The sequence below is a fragment of the Buteo buteo genome, chromosome 11 (genome assembly GCF_964188355.1).
Source record: "Buteo buteo chromosome 11, bButBut1.hap1.1, whole genome shotgun sequence".
Taxonomy (NCBI): domain Eukaryota; kingdom Metazoa; phylum Chordata; class Aves; order Accipitriformes; family Accipitridae; genus Buteo; species Buteo buteo.
In genome coordinates, this window is record NC_134181.1 from 20,292,235 (window position 1) to 20,314,804 (window position 22,570).

General features: G+C 36.3%; 1 protein-coding gene across 4 annotated transcripts in view; it reads left to right on the forward strand.

The window, feature by feature from the left end:
* NFATC3 (nuclear factor of activated T cells 3) overlaps positions 1 to 21,140 on the forward strand; it is a 77,729-nt gene extending 56,589 nt beyond the window's left edge. For 2 of the 4 annotated variants that reach the window (XM_075040281.1, XM_075040283.1), the window contains exons 10-11: positions 8,191 to 8,292; positions 17,651 to 21,140. In XM_075040281.1, coding sequence (XP_074896382.1) covers positions 8,191 to 8,292; positions 17,651 to 17,775 — 227 coding nt within the window. In that variant the 3' untranslated portion in view covers positions 17,776 to 21,140. The remainder of the gene's footprint in view (positions 1 to 8,190; positions 8,293 to 17,650) is intronic. The other 2 variants (XM_075040282.1, XM_075040284.1) reach the window with 1 other exon arrangement.
* Positions 21,141 to 22,570: the final 1,430 nt, after the last annotated feature.

Sequence of the window (22,570 nt, forward strand, 5' to 3'; positions counted from 1 at the left end):
TTAATCATCCTTACTAATTACTTAATTGCATCAGCAGTAGTGTAAAGACTTAAGTGTATGTTAAAATACCGATGTCAGTCCCAGTTCCTTGCATAAACAGAGCTTTGTTATTGTTACCTCCAGTCAATAGTAAGAAAATTTAGTAAATAATGCCTTTAAAGACACAGCATACTAGGAAGAAAATGAGAGAAATTGATAATGTAGTTGGGCTTTCAGTTAGTTAAATGGCCACTCTAATTAAACAAAGCTCCCTTTTTTTAGAAACACTGCTTATCAATCAACTTCATTTAGAAAGGAAGGGACTGATTCTATCAAGGACTTGCTGAGGGGAGAAGAGCAAGGCTTTATGAAACAGAATGCGACAAAAAAAATAGCATTTTCTACTTCTGTACTAGAGGAGGGGAAAAGAAAACTCATGTATCAAGAAGTGTCATGTTAGAACCTAGCTTTTTCTCATACTCCTGCCCTCCACATCCACAAAAAAGATGTAGAAATAAATAAAATACAACTAAATACCATAGTTAAACTTTTGACAACATAAGCAGAAGAGTTAGCATTTATGATCATCTCGGCAGTTTGGTTATACTTGCTCAGAAATTAAAATGAATGCATAGTAAAAAGAAAGCCGATTTTTTTTTTTTTCCCCGTATCACAAATATTAGTTGCTTTTAGAAACTATTTCCATTGCTTAACACAGTGAAATTACTGAGTTGTTCCTGTGCTGACAAAGATATCAAATCACTGGAAAAGCTGCAAGAGCCATACTTAAAAGCGTGGCCACTTGCTAATACTTTAGAGAAGTATAATCAATATACATATGAGTCAATGGCCACAGCTTTATTAATTTCTTTTTTTAAATAATGCTTGCTATAGAAGTTTAAAGAAGGTCTGATAACTGGTGATTAAACTATACGCTTCCTATATGGAAAATTGAACATGGTTTTAAATGCTACACTAGCACTTGGCAGCAACAATACATTTGCAAGCATAGAGATTACCTTCATTTCAGTTTCATATTACCGCCATTTGATGATTGCCTGGGGGGTTGGGTTGTGGGTTGGTTTTGGTTTTTTTTTTTTCCTTTTCCAATCTGCAAATACAAATCAGATGTCTAGCCTGAAACCTGTTCCAAAAATCTTGAAGGGCATAGTGACAAGAAATAAGCTACTCAGTTCTCTCAACATGAGTAAATACTTCCTCTGCTTAATCAGCTTTAAATAAAAAATCATTTTTAGACAGGAACACTTTTTTATAATGTATCTTAACATATTATTGTGGTTTAAAAAATAATTTTCAAAATTTTTCTTTTGTGTTGAATTTTAGTTTCTGTACAAAACAAGCTAGACACAAATAGCAAATCAGTTATTCTACATTAATGTTATAACAATTAAGGAAAAAAATCCAAACATAATTGCATACTTAAATGAATGTTGATACAGTATGTTCTCCCAGCTAATATATTAAACCTGAAAGCTATATTTAGTTGGAAAATAGGTTTTTAAGGGTTACCAATTAAGGCAAATAAACCTCTCAAAATAAAACACTAAGGCAAAGCCAAATGAAAATTTTATAAATCATGTCTGGATTACTGACCTTAAATATTTAAGCCAGTAATCTTAAAAAAATGAAACAAAAACTCAAAAAAACCCAAATGAAAATTTTATAAATCATGTCTGGATTACTGACCTTAAATATTTAAGCCAGTAATCTTAAAAAAATGAAACAAAAACTCAAAAAACCCCTGACAGTATAAATGATCTTCTTTCTTTTATGTAACATTCACTATTTCAAAATTAGCATAGTAAATATTTTCTTTGCCAAGAAAATAAAATAATTTAAGACATTTTACCAAAATTTGAGTGGAGTATGGAAGTGCTACCTCATGATAAAATTAGTCCTCGAATTACTAAGCTGTTTAGCTTGACAGAGTATGATTTAAAATTCTTTAAAAACAAAACAAACAAAAAACCAAACCAAAAAAACTCAACACACCCCACTTGCAGAAGTGGCAGTCTGGATAACAGTTATATAAATGCCTTTAAGCAAGACTCCTAAAAGTGAATCTTACTGCCTCTTAGCCAACATTCAGGCTTTTTCTTCAAAACACACCAAAAAAACCACCAAATCCACTACTTACTTAGTACAAAACTACAAAACTGCTCTATCTATCAGTGCTCAAGCCAAGAGCATCTGGATTAGTCTTGATCCAGCATCTCCTGGAAGGTGTAACACATCTGGATTCACCATTTATAGCTTCTCTGCAGTCAAACATGCATGCCAATGACCAGGATGGAGTATCTTTTTAAATTTTGTTGTATTCGTTCACCCTTTACCAGTTAGAGCAAGCTAGGCTCTGTTCAGACTATGAAAAAGGATTACATAATTGCACGGCAGATTCTCTATCTGGGTGTCTACATAAAGTACACTTTTTTCCTTCCCCCTGCCCTGAAGTTTTTGTGGCTCTTTGTTTTCTTGTTTTTCAGCAGGATCCAACTGATGTCTTTAGGCTTTTCTAATCTCCACCTTGAATTGGCTCTTTTATTTGGTTTCCCCTCTTCCCATCCTTGCTTCCTACAGGAAACACTTTCTAATTCACTTGAAGAAACAAGGGATCAAAATGCATGAGGACACCTAGATATGAAATTCAAATGATATTACAGAAAACACTTGAAACAACACAATTTTAAAGTAATTTGTACTGTATGCTATTAATTTAAAGGTTTTCTGAAAAACAGTACTTGTTTTCTGCTTAGGTCTTTGCAATAGTCAATCTGCACAAGCTTGTAAACTTCTGAACTGGAACTATGCAAATGCAGCTTCTTGTTCTTTATTTGGCCCCTCCGCTTTTCCTCCCTGCCTCCCGCCCTCCCCACCCCACTGTGCTGAGCCTTCTTTCTCCCTTAACATCTTTCAGCAAGTGTGGCCTCTGCCCAAATCCCCAGGCTAACATTTCTCTGTATAGACAGCGGAATACTTAGGGCTGCAAATAGGTGTAAACAAGGCAGCTGAAATGACAAGAAACAGGCAGTTGGTCATTTCTGTCCTTTCCTGTATCCATCATCCATACTGTGCTCTGTTGTATACTCATCTAATAAAGGTCCCATTTCTTCCCCACTAGAAAAAAAAAAAAAGCTAGTCAAAGTTAGACTTAATCTAGTTATATGATGAGGCCTTGTTCATTTTTTTCCCCAGTCTGTTTTTAAAAAGTGCTCCTACTGTGGTGGCTTACCTATCCCACTGTTGAGTTTTAGATTTAAATTTATTCTAATACTGTTGATCTAACATTTAATCTGTTACGCTTTGCAGTTTAGGAAAGAGTTTACCTTGGATTTCATGGCTTCCTACAGCAATGAGATTTCTAACATGTACAACTGTAGTTAACCATTTTTAAGGTATTATGTTAGGCTGTATTCAGCAAATGAGGATGACCTTCTACTAATCCTCTTACATTTTGTTACTCATTGCATCTCCATTACATAAAGCTGGAGATTAGAAAATCCAGTGTGTAGATTTACTATAAATCATAACTGGTTTGTGTACATAAAGCAGTTAAGTCTGCTTTGTCAGACACATTCCATGTAGAATTTTAAGCCATTTGCATTCATTCATTTTAAAAGTTCTGTGATAACCCTCTAGTTGATAAATTCTCTTGCTGGGAAGCTCAGAGATTATTCTGATCTTTGCTAGAAAATTTGTACATCTTTACAGGTAGTTTTTTACCTGGAGCTTCAGCTTAACTTCTAGAGAATCACAGTAGTAACTAATAAGAAAGTATTGGAGAACAACTGTACTTTGTATTTCTCTATATATTTAAAACTTATGCATTAACAGGTCATTCTTAATTAAGGCAGCACCCTGCCAAACAGAGCATTGACGGTTTACAGAAGCACAAAAAATACTGAATGCTGGAGTCTAGCTTAGTATGGAGGAGAGCAGCTCAAAAACCTGTCTTCTTGCCAGTGCAACTCTAGATGTTCTTGAGATGTACATCTCAGACTCAAGGTTTTTTTACTGTCTCCTAAGCACGGAACAAAATGTTGCATTTTGCAGCATGTCCAACATGGATTTGTGTGACAAGAACTCTAGCCTACATTGTACACAGAACTCTTAGAATATTCCTGTTGATAAAAGGCATTCTGAAAATCATACTAGTATAAATTGTTTAGTAAGGTTGTGTTCAAACTCCTCCTTTCCTAGTATTCTGTATATTAAATATATTTTGTCAGGCCATATGGAGTTAGGAATAAAAAGCAGTGTACAATTCTAATTCTTCTCATAAGCTTATGGGCTCCTGCAGTGAGATGTTGAGGTTAAGTAAGGTGATAAGGCAGAATCTGAAATGTATTGGAAGAGAATGGGAATCTACTTTTAGAAATGGGTGTTATGAATGAAAATAGAGAAAGATCCAGACTGAGCAGTAGATTAGAACGAAAAGGTTGGAACAGTGAGGAAAGGTGAAGAGAATGTTCTCCATCTGGGGTTGTCAACAGTTAAAGGATGCTATGACCATTATCTTCTAGTGGATTCACTCACTGTGTTCATAAATTCTGTGCCAGCAAGACGTCTATTGAGAAGACCAGTGATAGACTGCTGGTGTGTAAATCCTCAGGTATCTATGACCAGCTAAGGTATGAAACTTCCTGTTTGCCTCTGAGAGCCACAGAACACCTTGTAACCAATTCAAAGTAAGCTCAACTAGTTGCACCACTGCAAAAAGATTCCCATTTAAGAATTAGAAGAGGTTAGAAATTTATTCTGTGAATGCAGGTAGCATGTCTACACCATGGTGCAGACACTCACAACAGGCAGTAGCAGAACTGGAAGGAGTTAGGCGTGCCCTTGTGACGCTGGCAAAAATACACTTAGACACTTCTGCACTGCTTTCCACTGCACAGCATGTGTCCTCTAGCTCCAAGGTTCACGCTTAATATTTACTGTGTTCTTGTATATATATAATACTTGTCTATCTACTTGCATGAGAGGAGGGGGTAAACATGACTTAAGTGAGTTGGTTTCACCATGATACATAAATGCAGAGTGTGACACCATAACCATGACATGAACAGGGATATTTATTACTGTACCAAATAACTGCAGAGCTTATGCTGTGACTCTGCAGGCACATTCAGTCTGTCTATATCACTATAAACATAATGTGCACAGGAAAACTATACTCCTAACATTTCATACAGCCTTATCTTATCAGTTAATAAAAAAAAAGTATTTCTTGGTAAACTTGGCATTGAACCTGAAATTATTAGAAGTAAGCCTGTCTTATGGCTTGAAATGGTAACTTGCAAGGCAACCCACCATGTCCTTGATAGTTTGCCATTGCAAACGTGGCTCTGCCATTATGACTGTTTCTGATCACAAACCAACAGAATCAGCTGGTTGCTCCACAGCAGAGAAGACTGAGGGTTAATTATAGCCTGGCAACTTTTTTTTTTTTTTTTTTATCTTAGGGAAAGTTGACACTGTACTACTTGCTGGTCATGTGGAGTCAAAAATGGGCTAAATATACTGCACTAACCCATGTGACGTAGCTGCAGGGATTTGTCACATAAATGCAGCTGATAGGTCTACCTGGAGTTGACAAAAGAAGGCCTGTATCTGAGGAAGCATGTGCTGCAGTCTTATCCATAATGTTCATTGAGGTTTACTGATCCTCATCAGCTCACTAGCTCTGTAAATACAGCAATTGACTCATCTGTCCTCTAAAACACATGAATTCCCAGGTGGATGCAGCAATACTACCAAACCTAGACAGTTGATACAATCTGCCATACAATTATATCAAACTTGTTTTTGCAAAGCATATGAAAAAAACCACTCTGTGCTACTTACTATAGTGACACTGCAAACAATCATGCATTATAGAATATTTTGGGGGATCTACTCTTCTAAAACCAGTACATCTTCTAGGTTAAGTCCCAGTGCCCACACATCCTACTTCAGTTCAGAAGTAGTAAAGGATACACAGGCTAAACTTTTAATTGGATAGTGCTAAAAAAATGAAGTAGCTTGACTCCTGTAGGAAGAGATCCTGAAAACCAAATGGTATAACTCCAGTAGCTTTTTGGTCAGCCTGTATCCATAATAGAACTCTAATTTTAAGTTGATGTGCTGCTTTGACCCAAAGTTTTTTCTTAACCTTTCTTAGGGGAGGAGCCAAGACAAAGAGGTGGTTCATAAAAGTATGGATTTCTGATCAGCTAAATAGGCAGATCTACAGGATGTCAGTTTTCTTGATTTCTATTTCAATTTAATAGTTTTTATTTTAGTGTTACATTCTTTGGGTACAAAACACATTTTAGTATTGCTTAAGGAAGTAAAAACCTTTCTCAAATGTTTATGAAATTATAAGCTAGAAAGGTATTTTTAATGTATGTTTATCTGGTACCTCAAGTTCTATCTTAACTTCAGTGTGCATTGAACAAAATCTTTATGCTATATTACACACTTTGAAAGGCTGTTGCTTTATCTACCATGTTTCACAAACAACGAATATTGTGTGCCTGAGGCAAGCGCATGCTTTGTTCCAGGAGGTGCTGGCTGGAGACATGTTACATGCTATGCATGACAAGTTTTGTCAGGGATTTTATAAAAGTAAATACTAAATAATGTCAGCAGCTTTGTTAGGACATGCAAGAACCTCAGTATCCCTCTATGTATTAAATTAATTAGAAAAATTGCTCAGAATTGTATTTCTCTGCTAAAGTGACAGATAATCCTTACTGTATAAGCTATGTAGACTTTATGGTACAGAGACTGTTGCTTAAAAGAGCTAATTAACTCCTCTGCTCTCTGGAGGGTGTCAGTGTGTTTGTTGTCTGCTCCTTTGAAAGCCTGAGCTTTAAAGAGGATTGCTGGTAAAAGTTAATTTGTTTCATCCCAAGGTGGTTTTCTGCCTGTCTCCCTGGATTCATTAGATCTTTCTTTAAATGTCACTTGTTTGCTGGTTCTACCATAGTTGGTGGGAAAAATGTTCTTTTCTTAATCTCCTATTATTTGACAAGAATTTGTACTTTATCTATTCCTTTCCTCCAAAATGGCAGTGGACATTTTCATTGAAACTCAGATAATGCTTTCCACTTCCTGTTTAAACACATGTAACTTTATGCTTTAAACAATTAAGCATAAGAAGTCATCCAAAGACGTAAGTTGAACTGCTTGAATTTCAGGAAGAAGTAAGAACAGATTCTTTCATTCTCTCAGGAGTCATCCCTAAGCAGGGCTTAGAAATCGTGCTGGCAAAGCAAATCTGTGGCTCTATCCAGAAGGCACAAATTCGCCACTTTCCAGAGTAATTTTGTTTACTACACTAAAGCCTTATTTACTAAAACTTGCAGCTCTGTCTTGGGCAGGAAAAAAACCAACAAACCCAACCCAGTATACTGTTGTAAGCATAGTCACTAATCACAACTGAAGAAACACGCACGTGTTGGTTAAAGTAATAAATACACTATTCTACATTCATTTTTCCTCCAGGAAACACAGTTCAGTGGAATACTGGAATACTCTACTTCCTCCTTGGTTTCTCACATTGCCTTGGTCTGACAGAGCCACCTATACGAAGATAATACTTAGTTATCTGACACTTCAGACTGTGTGTGGCCTGACTGCAGATCAGTACCTTGGGCAAAATGTACAGATAGTCTGGAGAAGTAAAGGGGAAGCTAACAGCTGTTTACAGCAACAGTTTCCTTTGTTTAAAGGCTAGGAAAAAGAAAGGCTTTATTTACTAGTACTCTTTTGCCTACCTTGTTCAGTAGAGGTGCTGTCAAGGGGCATAAACACTTTTAATTTGACCACAGTAAGTAAAGCAGATTGAGAAAATTGCAGAAGGAATGTTCTAAACTAACACAAATACTAAAATGAAAGTCATGTAGTATAAAATTCGTGATGGTACAACTAGGTAGACATCCAAAAATATTAACCATTACCTTTATGGCTCTGGCTGCTAACTGAAAAGTAACTAAATATAGAGGATAAGTGGTATTGTTTTTAATAGGCACTCTGATAATTTATAAATAGTTACTTATGTCAACATATGTAGTAGTTGTGAATGAAACGGGGTATTTAAAGTTAGTGCTATTAAAAGAAAACTGAAAGTCACTTCCTGGTTGAGTGAACTGTAACTTCTTGGTTTAGTCCAGTCAGTAGTTATGTCTGTCTTCTTCTCTGACACAGACAGTTTTATCTCTGACCTGGAATACCAGCCATCAGGTTCAACAGAGAAATGGACTCAACATTCAGCACTCATGTCCAACTCCTATGTGGAAAATCTAGAGGGTGAGTCTGCTTACTGAAATGCTTCAATGTTTGAAATTGGAGCACGAAGGAAAGGGGAAAGTGTTTTAATAGTCTTAAGATCTACAAGTGAAAAGTGCTATGTAATACTTAAGTATTGCTATAATTGGACACCTGTGTATTCTGAAATAGTTGGAAATTCAGAAGTTGTGAACCAGGTGTACACTCATTCAGTAAAAACCTCCACTTAAAATATATATAGCTGCCACAGAACTTCCTGAGTGCTGTAGGATCTAGTAAAACAACAGAGGAGGATATGAAAATCTTAAGCCAAGTATGGGCAAGATTGTAGAGTGGCCAGATTAGTTAACTATAAGAAATATAGAATGTTTCTCCTTTTTTAAAAGATGAAGCAATGTCAATTTAAATAGATGGAACACAGTGGTATGTACTACTGATCTAAGTGTTAGGAATACAGATTCATAAATAGATTTCTAGTTGAATGTGCACTATAATTGGGAAAGATGGTCTGGATTTATTTTAAGGTGCTTTCAGCTTATTTCACATATAAACAAGATAATTATGCACTGTGACTTTTAAATAGCAACAATATTAGAAATTGACACATGGTATATTGGTCATGTTTGTGTTTTTTCTTAAGTGTTTTTAACTTTATTACAAACATGCCTAAAATGCCAAAGAACTATACTGTTGTCCCCCCCAATATACACACACATACATATATATAAACACATATAACACATTTTACTTTCCCCATAGATATTTGAAGGACAATAGCTGTAAGTGTTCAGTAGATGTGGGATTGTTAACAGTAAAGTAACCAAGCTCCATGGGTAGCCTTAATAAAACTCTCACACATTTAGTGTGTAGACTGATCTTAAGTTTGCCCATGAAAGGAAAATAAATAATGAAATTGGTCTTTTACCATATTTCAAAACCTTAGTTCTGCTTTCCTTACATATCAAAATGTTATTAGTAAGTTAAGTAGCTACTATTCAGAATGGCAAAACTAGGGAAAGGACTCTTTACACCAAGTTGACATTTCTGTATCTTGAAACAGCAAATCAATTCATAAAATACCAGTTATGGCTTAGATTATTTCTGTGTTCCAGACTATGTGCTGTGCAATTCACAATCTGGTAGGTACAGAATAAGCGTTGAAGAGCAGGAGATCTAGAAAAATGAAAATTCAGTTTAATAATAAAATAACCCCCGATTACCAGTATCATAACTAAAGAGCGACACACAGGTTTGCAAGCCTTAGAATTATGAAACATATGCTGACAGGTCCCTTTTAAAAGGGCACATAAACAGAAAACCAGACCCAGAGAGAAACATGCTTACACACAAATGCTAGCATCTGAGAAATGCAATTGAGAAACATGGCATTTTTTAAAAATAAAATAATGGCTGTTTTAGGTATTTGCTGTAAGAAAGATAGTCAGTGTGGTACTAATGCAAGAGATACGTTTACACAGGCAAGTAAGTAGAATGGTTCTGTACCTTGAAGAATGCTTAGTGTCAAACCAGACAAGCTAACTATATCAGCTAGTAGTACAGAATGCTTACAGTTTTAACTTTCAGGCTTAAATTAGGAAGAGTATAGCTTCTAAATTATACTGCTGAACAGGAGAGCAACCGTAACTATAGTGTGCTGCAGATCAGACAATCTACAAAGGCAGGAAATACACTAATGGAATACTTGAGTCATCCTTTATAGAATAGGTAAGCGTGATGACTGCTTCATGGAGCACTAAGTCATGAGAAGAACCCACAAGGGGAAACATCTTTTTATTTGGCCCAAAGGAGCATACAGGAACTGCTTAAAAAAAAAATAAAAATTAAAAAATCTATCTTTGTTTTGTAGCAGTTTCAGCATTACAGGCTGTGACAGAATTCAAAAGGGGAACTATAGGAAAACAATAAAACTTACCCTTTTGACCACCTATTTTTTCTTAAGTAATATAGTTGCAAGCAGTCTGCAAACTATTTATGAAAGTTCAGATTAAGTGTACAACTACTGTGCAGTGAGAGAGACTATAAGCTGCTTCCAAATGCAGAAAACAGAAAAGAACATGAAAATTATTAGGGTAAATGTGAAACCTGGCCAATAGGTGACAAATCAGGAACTCAGTTAAAATTAGATAAATTAACTTAGAAAATTTTTTGTATTGATGTTCATAAGTTGAGGAACTAGAGATTCTCATGCCAAAGTCCTTTGAAAAAGGGACATGTTGCAGGACCTGTCTCAAGTTGAAGTGTCAGTAAAAAGGTTTCAGAACAGATGAACAGACAGTGACAATTCACCTCAACTACATGACATGACAGACAACAGCTCTGGAAGAGTAAGCAACAGTTGAACTATTAACTGTAATGTATAACCTTTTGCTTAAATCTGATTCAGTGCCAGCAGACTGGAAGTTGGTAAATGTGACATGGCTGCTGCTCAACTCTTTAGAGTAGTGAAAAACAAAAACTGTCTAGAAACCTCTACAGGAAGACTTTGTGATTAAAGAAAATCAGTTAAAGGAGTGGAAATTAGGGTAAAGGAAGGAAAAAAAACCTGCCCCTAATTCCATACATACAGCGACAAGCTCTCCAAACTATTCTCGTTTAAGCTGTCTTGAATTTGAAATGGACAACTCTATGAAAGCTTGCTCAGTAGTGTTAAAAGTAATCTTAAAAGGGTGGATAAACGCTAGGAATATTTAGGAAACCAGCAGAGAATGAACAAATGGTACTATATAGATCTGTTATGTGCCCACATCTTGACCCAGGTGTCACAAAAGAATTAAATGCCTACATGTTGTTTTGTGGGGTGATTTGGTTAAGGACAACTAGCATGACCAAAGACTTGGAACAGAAGTTATGCTGAATCAGCTAGGACTCTCCAGCCAGAAAAATGAATGAAAATATGCTAAGTATAATAAAATGAATGTATGGCACAGAAAAGGTAATGGAAAATACTTCTTGGGAGAGAAAATAACAAAAGTGTCCAGCAAGTAATCATGCAGCAAGTTCAACACATATAAAAAGCATTGCTACAGCTATATGTAGTTAAGCTTTGGAACTTACTGTCTCAGAATGTTGCGGATGACAGAATTTTGCACAGATCTTAAAGACCCTGTGGAAAAAAATCCACATGGGACCATTCAGCACAGAAGATACTGTCTCTGGCTCAGGAATTCCCTAGGACAAACACATTTTGGAGGCTGGTGGAACATCCTGGCGAAGCATCATGATGTATTTTCCCTAGGTCTCTACTATTGCCCATTACATACCTAATGGTTTGTAATCCGAACTGGTCTGCTTGTAGTTCTCCGTGGAGGTTTTCAGGCAGTGTTTTTGACCTACAAAAACCTAAAATGCTTGGTAACTGCCTGTCAGAGAGATTCTTTTGTCCTGTAGAAAGTAGAGATGCTGATTATAGATCACCAGCTTCCTGCAAGGGAGAAGAGGTCACTTGCACTATTCCCAGAAACACCTTTAGGTTCAGGAATTGCTTACATTTTCCTTTGTGCTCCAGTACAAAATACTTGTCTCCTAGCGTTCACAGAGATAGGGGGAATTTAGTACAGAGCAATTTTGAAACATGCTAGTATTTGGTTGTCATTTGATTTTAAAAGATAATGCCTTTACTTCTGATGTTAGAACTTCAAACACCTATCTTGGAGATCATGCTACATCTAAATGTGTTTTTAATCTAATATAAAATATTCAGTAAGGTGGTACAGGTATACAAGTTGACTGACTAATTATGGATTGGTCTCACACTGAGAGAATAAAAATAAAGGTGACATTGTAGAATTGATTAAACAAACCAGTGGGGAAAAAAGCATAGATCTTAAGAACATATCAAAGCACCAGTTCCTCTTTTAAGAACTTGTTACTCTAAATTTATAGATTTATTTATTTATTTATTTATCCAAAACACTCAGCAACTTACTATTAAAAGCATCAGCTTCCATGATGTTGACATGCTTCATAACACAAGAACTTTGTTCTGTTCAAACCGGCTAGCATGGATAACTTTTTGTAGGTGAGAATTTCTCCTGAGAGGTTGGTCAGTACTGCTCACAGGATGCATCTCTATTGGAATAGCTGATAAGATTACTACCCCTGGCTGTATGTGTCACTCACCACACAAATGGCTGAGCTGTTCAACCTAATTTTAGTTTATCTTAAAACTCTGGATTGCAAATTGCAACAGTTTTAAGAGATCTTTATGAACAGTCTGGCTGTTCATGCAGCAAACAGCTGGAGAAATAACTTTATCAGCTGTCCCAGTGTAAGTCTTCAGTGACCAAGAGGCAAAGCCCTCAGCCTAAAAAGATGGGGGACAGGCAGGCAGGAAGAGGCCTCCAAGGAGCTGTGGCCCACTTTTCTGTCAATCTCGGTGGCTCAGCTGTCTTTCATGTGTGCAGTCAGTAGGGACTTAAAAAAACAAACAGAACACTATGTGAAATCAAAACAGTGGGAACAATCCAGTAAAACAGAATAAGTGGTTGCTCTTATTTTACAAGCTTGACAGCAGATCTGAAAGTCAGAGCTGGTTATCTTCTACTCTGGTCCACTGGTATTGACAATAGTATGCTGCTTAATTTTTTTTTTTTTTTGAAAGGTTACAGGGGCTTGAGCCTCCAGATGACTTTCAGTGCTTTTTCAGTGTAGCATGTTCATGCTTTTTTGATGCAGCACAGAGGGGGAAGAACAAAACAAAAACCACAAAAAATTTTGCAGTACAATACTACAGTATTGCCAGTATTGACAGGTCCAATCTAATCTGTCTGTAGCAGAAGGTTAAATTTTGCACAATCTATTTTTAACTCTTAGTATAAATTTACCAGCCAACTTATACTATGTATAAATACCAAGGAAGAAAAAGGTGAAACTATTGCAAATAAAGTAAGAGCTGAAATTCTGAAATCTGGGATAACTGCTAAAGAGATCAATTAAATAGACATAGGAAAGTTGTTAAAATAACTTCCATTTTGCAGCCAAATTTTAAAAAAAAAAAAAAAAAGCAAAGCTGTATTGCATTTTGATCCATGCCATATTTGACAAACAAGTTCTCAAAATGCAGTTATCACTTTTGTAGTGAAAGAATCTGACACATTTCTATACAGTGTAGTATGTGCCACCCCTCCCTCTTTTGATCTGATCCAGTCATTATTTCAAGATTAGCAACCTGGATTCGTTAGCACATAAAACATTTGATAACACTTTTGATGTTATCCGCTCAATTGACACTGATCATCCAAAACAATTTTAGGTGATCAGTGGGTACTAAATGAGTACTAAATATTAGCTAGACCTTTGTAATTATTTAGTATGTAAAATATTTCTGGTTCCTCATCTACTGACAGCAGAGGTCCAGGGTATGGGATTAGCAGTCAGAACACCTGGCACCAAACATACTAAACAGGCAGTGATTTAACTGGGGGGGGTGGGGGAGCAGGGAAGAGGATAGTAGTCTGAAAGAGTCAAGGTCCTACTCACATAACTGTTCACCTCCATCTTAAGTCTCATGATCTTGCCTCTTTGAAGAAAGCCAACAGAAGTACAAACGAGACAACACAAGTGAACCTGGCAGACAGACCACAGAGAACCTTAACAACATACGTGAGATCTGTATTAATGACTCCTGAGCAAGTTCTGCAGCCTTCCCCTAGAAACTTGTGCTGAAGAAAGAAAGGAAATTTTATAAAAAAATAAGTGCATATATTAAAAAAAGCCATACATCTTGGTTTTCCAGTATTTAGTTAGTAACTGGATGGCTTTTAAGATTAAACAAAAGGGCATATGAAAACTTCCTAGCTATATTTCTAGGACAGCATAGCCCATGCACCCCATAGTCAAAAACAGGAAAGGAGGGATAAAGTGTTCTTCTGGAAGTATAGAAAAGAAGTTGTCTTTTGTTCATAAAGCATCATCAGTATAGCCTGAGCTCTGTCCTTTCTCAGGACTGTTGAAATTGACTTCCTCTCCCAATTTGTCCCCTGAGAACTTGGATTTTGCTAGACAACATTATAGAAAACCTGTGTTTATGCTGATGAATTAAGTTTTCAGTTTTAATCACAGACCACTGAAGGTTCTGTGATTGACCCTGTGTGGAAGAAGGTAACGTGTCATGCACTCAAATACTAACCTTTAGACTTCTATGTTAGTCTTTAAACTAATATGATTTTCTCCATCACAAATTAATACAAAAAGGAAAACGTCATATGATTTCGCCTTCAGTCTTGTACATTTCTATGCAGGGTTTTAACTCTTCTTACTGACTACATGATTTACATTTTAAACTTGAATTTATACCACTCCACTGTCAGAAAGACAAGTTAATGATAATGCTGGTAAACACAGGATGTCCTTCAAATAAAGCCAAATGCTTCCCAATTTAGATACATGCAGGCATCTCATTATTTGCTGCTGTGAAGCCAAGTTGTACATCTCTTCAGTGAGCTGTTCCAAAGGACTTTCAGGCTGCCTAATTTTGATAAATATTCAATATGGCTTCTTTACAATGCTGTTTTGGGGCTTGAAAAGACCAGCCTTCTCTAGAAAAGCTGCTTTCCTGGTTTAAATGCCCATTCCTCCATCTGCTAGCCTGCATGCTAGATTGGTACTCCCCACTGTCCCTATTCATCCCTTGCACTGTTCACAAACGCATTGGGCACAGCCAGTCTGGCAGCAGGCCCATGCCTGCTCAAATAGCCTGTTACGGCAGTACTCTCGATACCACGCTGCCCTGTTGTCTCGAACCTGGCAGCCAGACCATTGCACTGGAAAAGGCTAGAGCACTTTGATCGTAGCTGCTGGCTTCTGCAGGCTGGGCTTTCTTTGAAACATTTTTACCATCATCTGTACATAATCTAAATCTACATATAGTCTTCCGGAGTCTGCAGGCTTCCCCCATCCATTTGTTGCTCACAGATTTCCAGACAGCTGAAATGAGCACTCTTGGAAAGTATAGAATAGGAAGACGTGTTAATCAGGAGGCTAGAGTCTGTGAAAAAGTGAAAAAACACCTTTGCCAGACACAATAGAAAAAGGATGCTGGCCTTTTGTTTAGGCCTGCATGGCGCTCTGACAAAACGCCAATTTAGATACTTCTTATTACAAAAAACCAACCACCCAAAAAACCACACTTGAATACTGGTTGGATTTAAAAATTAGGAATCCTAACAAAATCACTGTGGCAAGTGGAACTACTCCACTAGAATTTTCTGTTGGGAAGAAGACAAGGTACTGCATTTCCCTTAGAAATGGTAGATGTTTCTAATGTAAATCAATATAAACCAGATAAATCTGTATTGGCCACATGCTAAAAATGTTGCCAAAAAAAGTTCTCCAACAGCAAAATGAGAAGCATAACAGAGCTATTGCACTGAGCTATAAAACAGCTTCTTGTAAACAAATCAATGATTATTTAAAAAAAAAAACAAAACACACCACACGAACTAAGCTGTAACTTTAATTTAATACTCTACATAATGAATTATGCAGAACTTGGCAAATAGAACACCACATGACCAGCTATTGTATTCGAAGTGTAATGTGATTTAAGGAAAATTTAACACCACATGGCTACATGCTGTTCAGTTAAACACCTTTGCCTGTGGGAACTACAAAACATTGCAACAGCATGGACCAGTTTGTTCTGATATTACCAGTACAGATAAATATCTATCAAAACGTAAAGGCTGCAATAACATGTATTTTTAACATGCTGTCCTTGCATTCATGCAAGAGCATACCATTGCCATTGATTGACTTTTAGAAAACAAATACCTCCTCCATTGTTACATACAGGTATATGACATAAGGTGATTTTAAAGCTTTCCTAAGTAAACTAAAAGAATATGGACAAAACTTGTTTTCAGAGTTGGATTTTATACACGTTGTACATACTTCAGAGCATTCACAATATTACTGCATTTTCTTTCAGACCCACTTACGCTACTGCTGCAGCAAAAGGCAATGCTCAGACTGTGGAACACTCTGTAAAGAGCAATGTACGCTGCCCGTAGATTGATTTTGTTATGCTTCTACCAGACAAGAATGGTTAGTAGGAAGCTAGATCCTGCTATGGAAAATTAAGGAAGCATTAAGAAGGGTGATGAAGTATATCAATGTTGTTCTGTAAAGTTACCCAATGGAAAACAAAAGAGCAAAAGAGCCTAGCTTCCAAATCTGTTAAGATTTTCCATAGAAGCAGCTTACTAGCAAAACAAAAAGTTCTTATTTTTACTAGGAATGGCCCTTACTCAACAAAAGGATCCCATTAAATGCCTGTTTATAGAAGGTCCAAACAAACTCATGTCAGAGGCTTTTCTGTTAGTATAATTCAGCATATTCAAAGTCTTGCTAAGAGATACTATATACCTACTGCCACTCCATCATGGAAAACAACGTGATTGACTGCCTCTTCTAACTCTTAAATAATGATTTATATTTTGGTTATCATCTAATATTTGTCTAAACTTTGTCGTTACTCTTTAATGTGATATTTTTCATCTCCACTTAAAATACTATTCAGTTTTCTTAGTTAAACTTACCATTGCCCATTTTCTAAAATGGACATTTATATCACTTCATTTACGCTTATGCATTCAAACAATTATTTTTGTCATCTTCCAAACTCAACTGTACTGCAATCAATTATCTAGGCTTTAGAGTAACGCTCCAAAATTGTCATTTGTTGATAACTTAAGTGCTACTTTGTCATATTCATGGTGGTGTCCCTCACTTGTAAACAGTAGCTGAATTTGACACACACACAGACTTAGAAACTGACATGACCTGCATATTAGTTAATCTTAATTCTTCACTATAGAAAAGTTGACTGATAACTAAGCAAGATTTTATTACTGTACTTTCAGAAATGCAAGTATTCAGAAAACTGGCCAATTAAATAGATATACAATATTAAAAAGAATATTTTATTAACCCAAATCCAAGTTCTGAGGAAGTTCTGTAAGTAGCTTGAAAGAACCAGGAGTTACTAGAGTTATTTGTTATTTGTGCCTGTAACACTTTTGAACAGAAGAGAATTCTGTGGGGAAATCTGTACTAAACTGACCTATGCTGTGCCTTTCAGTTACCTGGTTGTCATGAACATGTATGTGCTTATTTTATTCAAGTGTTTTAGGGATTCTCCAACATGGATTATGGTAAGTACAAAGGGTAATACTAAGAGAAACTAGGACTTTTCCCCTCCCCCATTGCTCAACTGTTACTGAAGTTAGGTTCCTCATTCATCCTCTGTTACTTAACTGCATCAAGGCTTAGCACTGAAAAGGGATACACTGATGAGTTCTGCCTTTTGGAAAGCATAAAAACAGTCACTTTTTAATTTTTTTTTTTATTTTTTTTTTAGTGAATGAGATCATAGGAAGAGATATGTCACAGATCTCAGTGTCACATGGAACAACAATGGCCAGCCAGTCTGCACGTACCTGTCCTGGATCTCTGGAGACAAGAATATCTGATGGAATCCAGTAATGGATAAGCTTACAGCTAAACGTCCATGAAAATATAACAGTTTCTCTGAATATTTCTTCGTCCTCTTCCTCTTTAGACTTACTGTGCTTCCAACTCTGTGGCCTTTATGAACTGGAACAGTGGATCCTTGCAAAGCCCTTTTAGTGGGTTACATTTTTGATGTAGAGACAGAGCATTTTAATTATAGTTCCTCAGATGCTGTAAAGAGACTTCTTAAAACGGACACATAGAATCTACACCAGATATTTTAACCGTTTTAAAGTTACAAACAAGCTTTGCTTTTTGCATTTAAATAGAATACTTTTATATTGTATGTGCTTCAGATGTGTGGAGATGTTAGTTTGCTCTTATAATATTCACAGTACTGAATGTGGAAAAAGATTTAATACACATCTTCAGTGTGCTGCTTTCCCTTAGAGATAGTATAGTTTGTAGCAGATGATTTGTAACACCTTCTGGTCATTTTGGAAAGCCTTTAAAGCTTCTATTGTTTAAATTTTTTTTAATACAATCTTCCAGTGGCAAATCATACCTGTCATCTGAAGCCAATGCCACGGAAGCCATTGTGTATACAAATACTGTAGTGTTTTCTTTCTTAGATTCATAGGAAGCAAAGCCAAATGTAGATCTGCACTTGTTTATAAACTGAAAACGTTACTTGATAGGCTGCAAAAAGACCATTCCATCATGAAAGTGTTGGGATAGAAATAACATTCCAAAATTTAACTTTTATAACTTTGTGGATAATCTTCCTGTTCTTTATTAGCACAGGCTCCTTCTTGAAATAGCTTTTTCTTAGAAAGTTACATTTGTAATCAAATTTGAGCAGCAGGATTTTAAAAAACAGCAACATCAAAGCCATGTTAGATACAGGAGAAATTTTAATATTTGCTGAGGATGTAAGTGTTCCTGTTGTCCCTGCAGAATATGGTTTTGAAATCACCAATTCAGTGGCATTCAAGTTTTCCATGCAATAAATCATTTGATCACATCTGTATCTTTTATATGCTGTATGCCTGACCATGCCACTTGGAAGCCCTAAGGAGATGACAATTACAGTTCCCTAAATTTAAGCTGTTTATAAACATCAGTTTGCTGAAAAGTCATTTACTGTGAATTAGTGATTAGGTAGTATAATTTGCCCATGTTTAATTGTGAATGTGTGAAGCAGAAGCTACCAAAGAAATACACAAGATTCATAGCAGTAGTAAACTGTGTGCTGTGCTCAAAGGATGCATTTCCCTTACCCACATAATCCGATACCTTTGAAACAATCTGTTTACATAGTTATTAAAAAATCTCAGGCCTCTATGATTAGAAACCTAGGAGAGGATCTGAAACTGCCTGCTTAGGCCACACACATTTCCCTCCCCCAGCAGACACTGTCGTTTACAAAGCTTTCTGATATAGAACATACAGGGTACAACAATCACAGCAAAGATCGATCAGAAATACACTGAACCTCAAAACATTCAAGATGTTAGTTTTAGTTCCTCATTTGGGTGAGCGATGATGCTCTAATGAAAATTAAGAGCGAATACACACAAAAATTTTGAAATATAGAAAGTGTATTTGCACTGAAACTAGTTCAGACAATTGTGGACATTTTAGTGGTTTAGCACATACAGAACACATGCCTCTTTCTGTAGAAAACTACTATAGACTCTTAAAATTAAGTAAAACAGTCTTAAAGTGGATACCATTACTGAATTATAATACCTGTAAGAATAAACACAGATTCTACTGATGTTGCATTTTGGCAGACCGTCATGGGGAAAACTTTCCATTGAGCCTTTTGCAGGCAAAACATTACACCTAAATTCAAGTCAGTGCCCAAGCAATATCACTAAAGTAGCTATAATCACATCTTTGTGATAGCTGAATCATGAACTTTTAAAACGACCATACATTAAGCAGGTGAAATTATAACACTTTATCATGTACTTCCTTTTAAGAGTGCAGCCTAATGCTACTATCTTGATATTTTGTAGTTATTTCAAACAACTTAATGCAAAGCCACTACCTGCATGCTGGGAATCTTAAGCATCCTTTTTGTGAATGTGTTGTTCAATGGTGCAAATCTTTAAGTTTGCAGAAAAAAAATTGGCAGGGCTGTAATCTGAAAAGTGTGATATTGTAATTGTCCCTCAGCAGTGGTGCTTTACTCTGTCCTCTACTCATTTACATTAAAGATACTAGAAAAGGATTCACATGCTCAGAAATACATCTACTTATGTTTTTAACACCTTAAAAAAAAAAAAAGAAACCACACAACACTGTAAACTTATGTAATTGTCTTCAGACTGTGTGCTGGTGGCATGTTCCAGTTTTCATTCATGTATTGGGTCTTTTGCATTAAACCATTGTTTGTAGGACAATTCTAACTTAAAAGCTTTCCATACTGTATGGGATTTATGCTCCTTTATCCTACTGGTACAGACTCTCCTTGCAAGTTCTCCAAGTAGATGGAATTCACACTGTACCTAAAATATAGGAGCCCAAACAATCCGGAGTTGCTATGCACTAAATTTCCTGATGCCTTTAAATACCTTGATGCCTGTAGACCTAGAGATGCTTTCCTATTTAAAAATCAAATTTAAAAAAAAATATATATAGCTTTGGATACTAAAGCAGTTTTGTATTTGCCTTGTAAAAGCTTCAATACAAGGGTCTTAATTTTATTTTAGCTTGTGTGATAACGTAGGTAAAGACTGTTAATCTTGTATAAATTTAGTGATATAAAAAGCACACAATCTCTATTGGACTATGCAAATTTAATTAAACAAAAGAACCCGGCAACTGTTGATATTTTGTTGGCATCCACTTCCTTGCCCTTAATTCCTTTCTTCTCCCCGAGTACTTTTCCAAAACTTTTTAATAACCAAGATTATCCTGAAGGCAAGCCTTAATGATGAGGTAGCTTTTCTATAAGGAGGGTCAAAGATCAATGTTAAAACCAAAAGATTAAGGAGTAGTATATTAATCTGGGGGGTGGAGTGGGGGGTGGTGATTTCTGAAATTACCATGAACTAGCAATCTGAATTTCTGTAGTAAAACTTCTTTGTTATCAGGGGAACTGCCATCCTTTTTAAACCAAAGAATGAAAATAACATGACAGTTTTGTTCTGATACAAACAAAGCTTTGAAATTCTATTTTTGATACTCATAATGGATGTCATTCCTTGAGGTTTGGAAATCGTTCAAATTGAAGTTTTATATTTAAAAATGTGGGACAATAAAGATTAAGTTCTAGATGTTTACAGAGCCTTGTATTGTAATTTCATGTACATTTTGTATTTTAAACATTTTTGTAAGTTATGATTGCAGTGCTACTTGCAAAAATAAAGGGAAAAACTTGCATTTAGGCTCTTAAATCATAGTGTTCAAATAAATAAAAAGAATGCAAATGCATTGTCATTTATTTAAAATGCAGACCCAAATGCAGAGCGGGAAGAAACTCCTTATTTGCGATGCAGTGGTAAACGACCATGCTCAGTTGTGACATATGAAATGAGGAACATTTAATATTCCCCCTAGAAGAGTGGTGATTTCGAAGCAATATGATAAGAGTTTGTGGCTCAACTGAAAGCCAGCAACAATGAGCCTAAAACATACATAAAGAATCATCAGCAGTGCTTACAGAGTATCAGTTTGCACAGTAGCTAGCGATTTCCTATTTGTAGGTATCATTGTTTCAATTAGATGATCACAAGATTATTTTGAGAAATCGTTCCAGAAATTATTATTCAGGGAACACATCATAAACAGTAATTTCCATTCCTAAAAGGATATTATCGTAGGCAAGATGCAGTTTCAGAAACAGATGTAAAATTCCTACAAAGTCTAAATTATTTGCCAAATCTTGGCTGATCAAGGAGTACTGAGGGAAGTGCCTTTGGGAATGGTACAGTAGATTCAGGCCTCAAAATCTATATCTCCTCTCAGGGTTATTAGTGCTACTGAAAAGATATTTATCTCCCTTACAGTTTTGTTACAGGGTCTTTACTTATCTGTGGAATCCCTAGGCATATTAAGGTACGCAAGTGTTCCAAATTCAACGTTGAAGCAAAAGCTCTGGCCTTTGGTTAGCAATGCACACCTGCGCGAGAGAACAGGAGCAGCGATCACACAATGATCTCGTACTCACATTGCACAGGGGGAACATGGACCAGCTTAGGGTTAGCCTCTTATTCAGAGTGCATGTCCTGACCCATTACCTTCACCAATGTTTTTTATCTATAAATATAGCAGAAGGGGGTAGCTACAGTGCCAGTAACTGAGTGCAAAGTAATTATATCTGAGTTTTACTAAAAATAGCACAAGTAGTTTGAAAGCTGTTCCACATGTTTTCTAGTATGATTATCCAGTATATAATTAGCATATACCAACGCTAGTAATAATCCATGGGTTGACTGCATATACTTTACTGTCAATTCAAGCCTTCTTTCAGATGCAAATGGGCTGAAGGCTGATTCACTAAGATTGATAGGATAAAAGAGATGATAGGATATGCAGTCATGCCAGGACGTTTAAAGCTGAGCACGGCTAACCCTGCACACTCACACTGACACACATATCTGCTGTATTGCAGAGAGGAGTCTTTATTCCAGGCATTGTGAAAACATAACTTCTACCTTGCAAAACACTGTTTTGTAATGTCAGGTAATCGGAGAGAAGGAGTGTCTTGTTACAGTCAGTTCCTTTAGAAGAATAATCAGTAGTTTCTGTTCATTTAGGACCCAAACCCAAAGGAAGTACTGGCAGACATGAAGGCCTTTTAATTTTGTCATTGTAG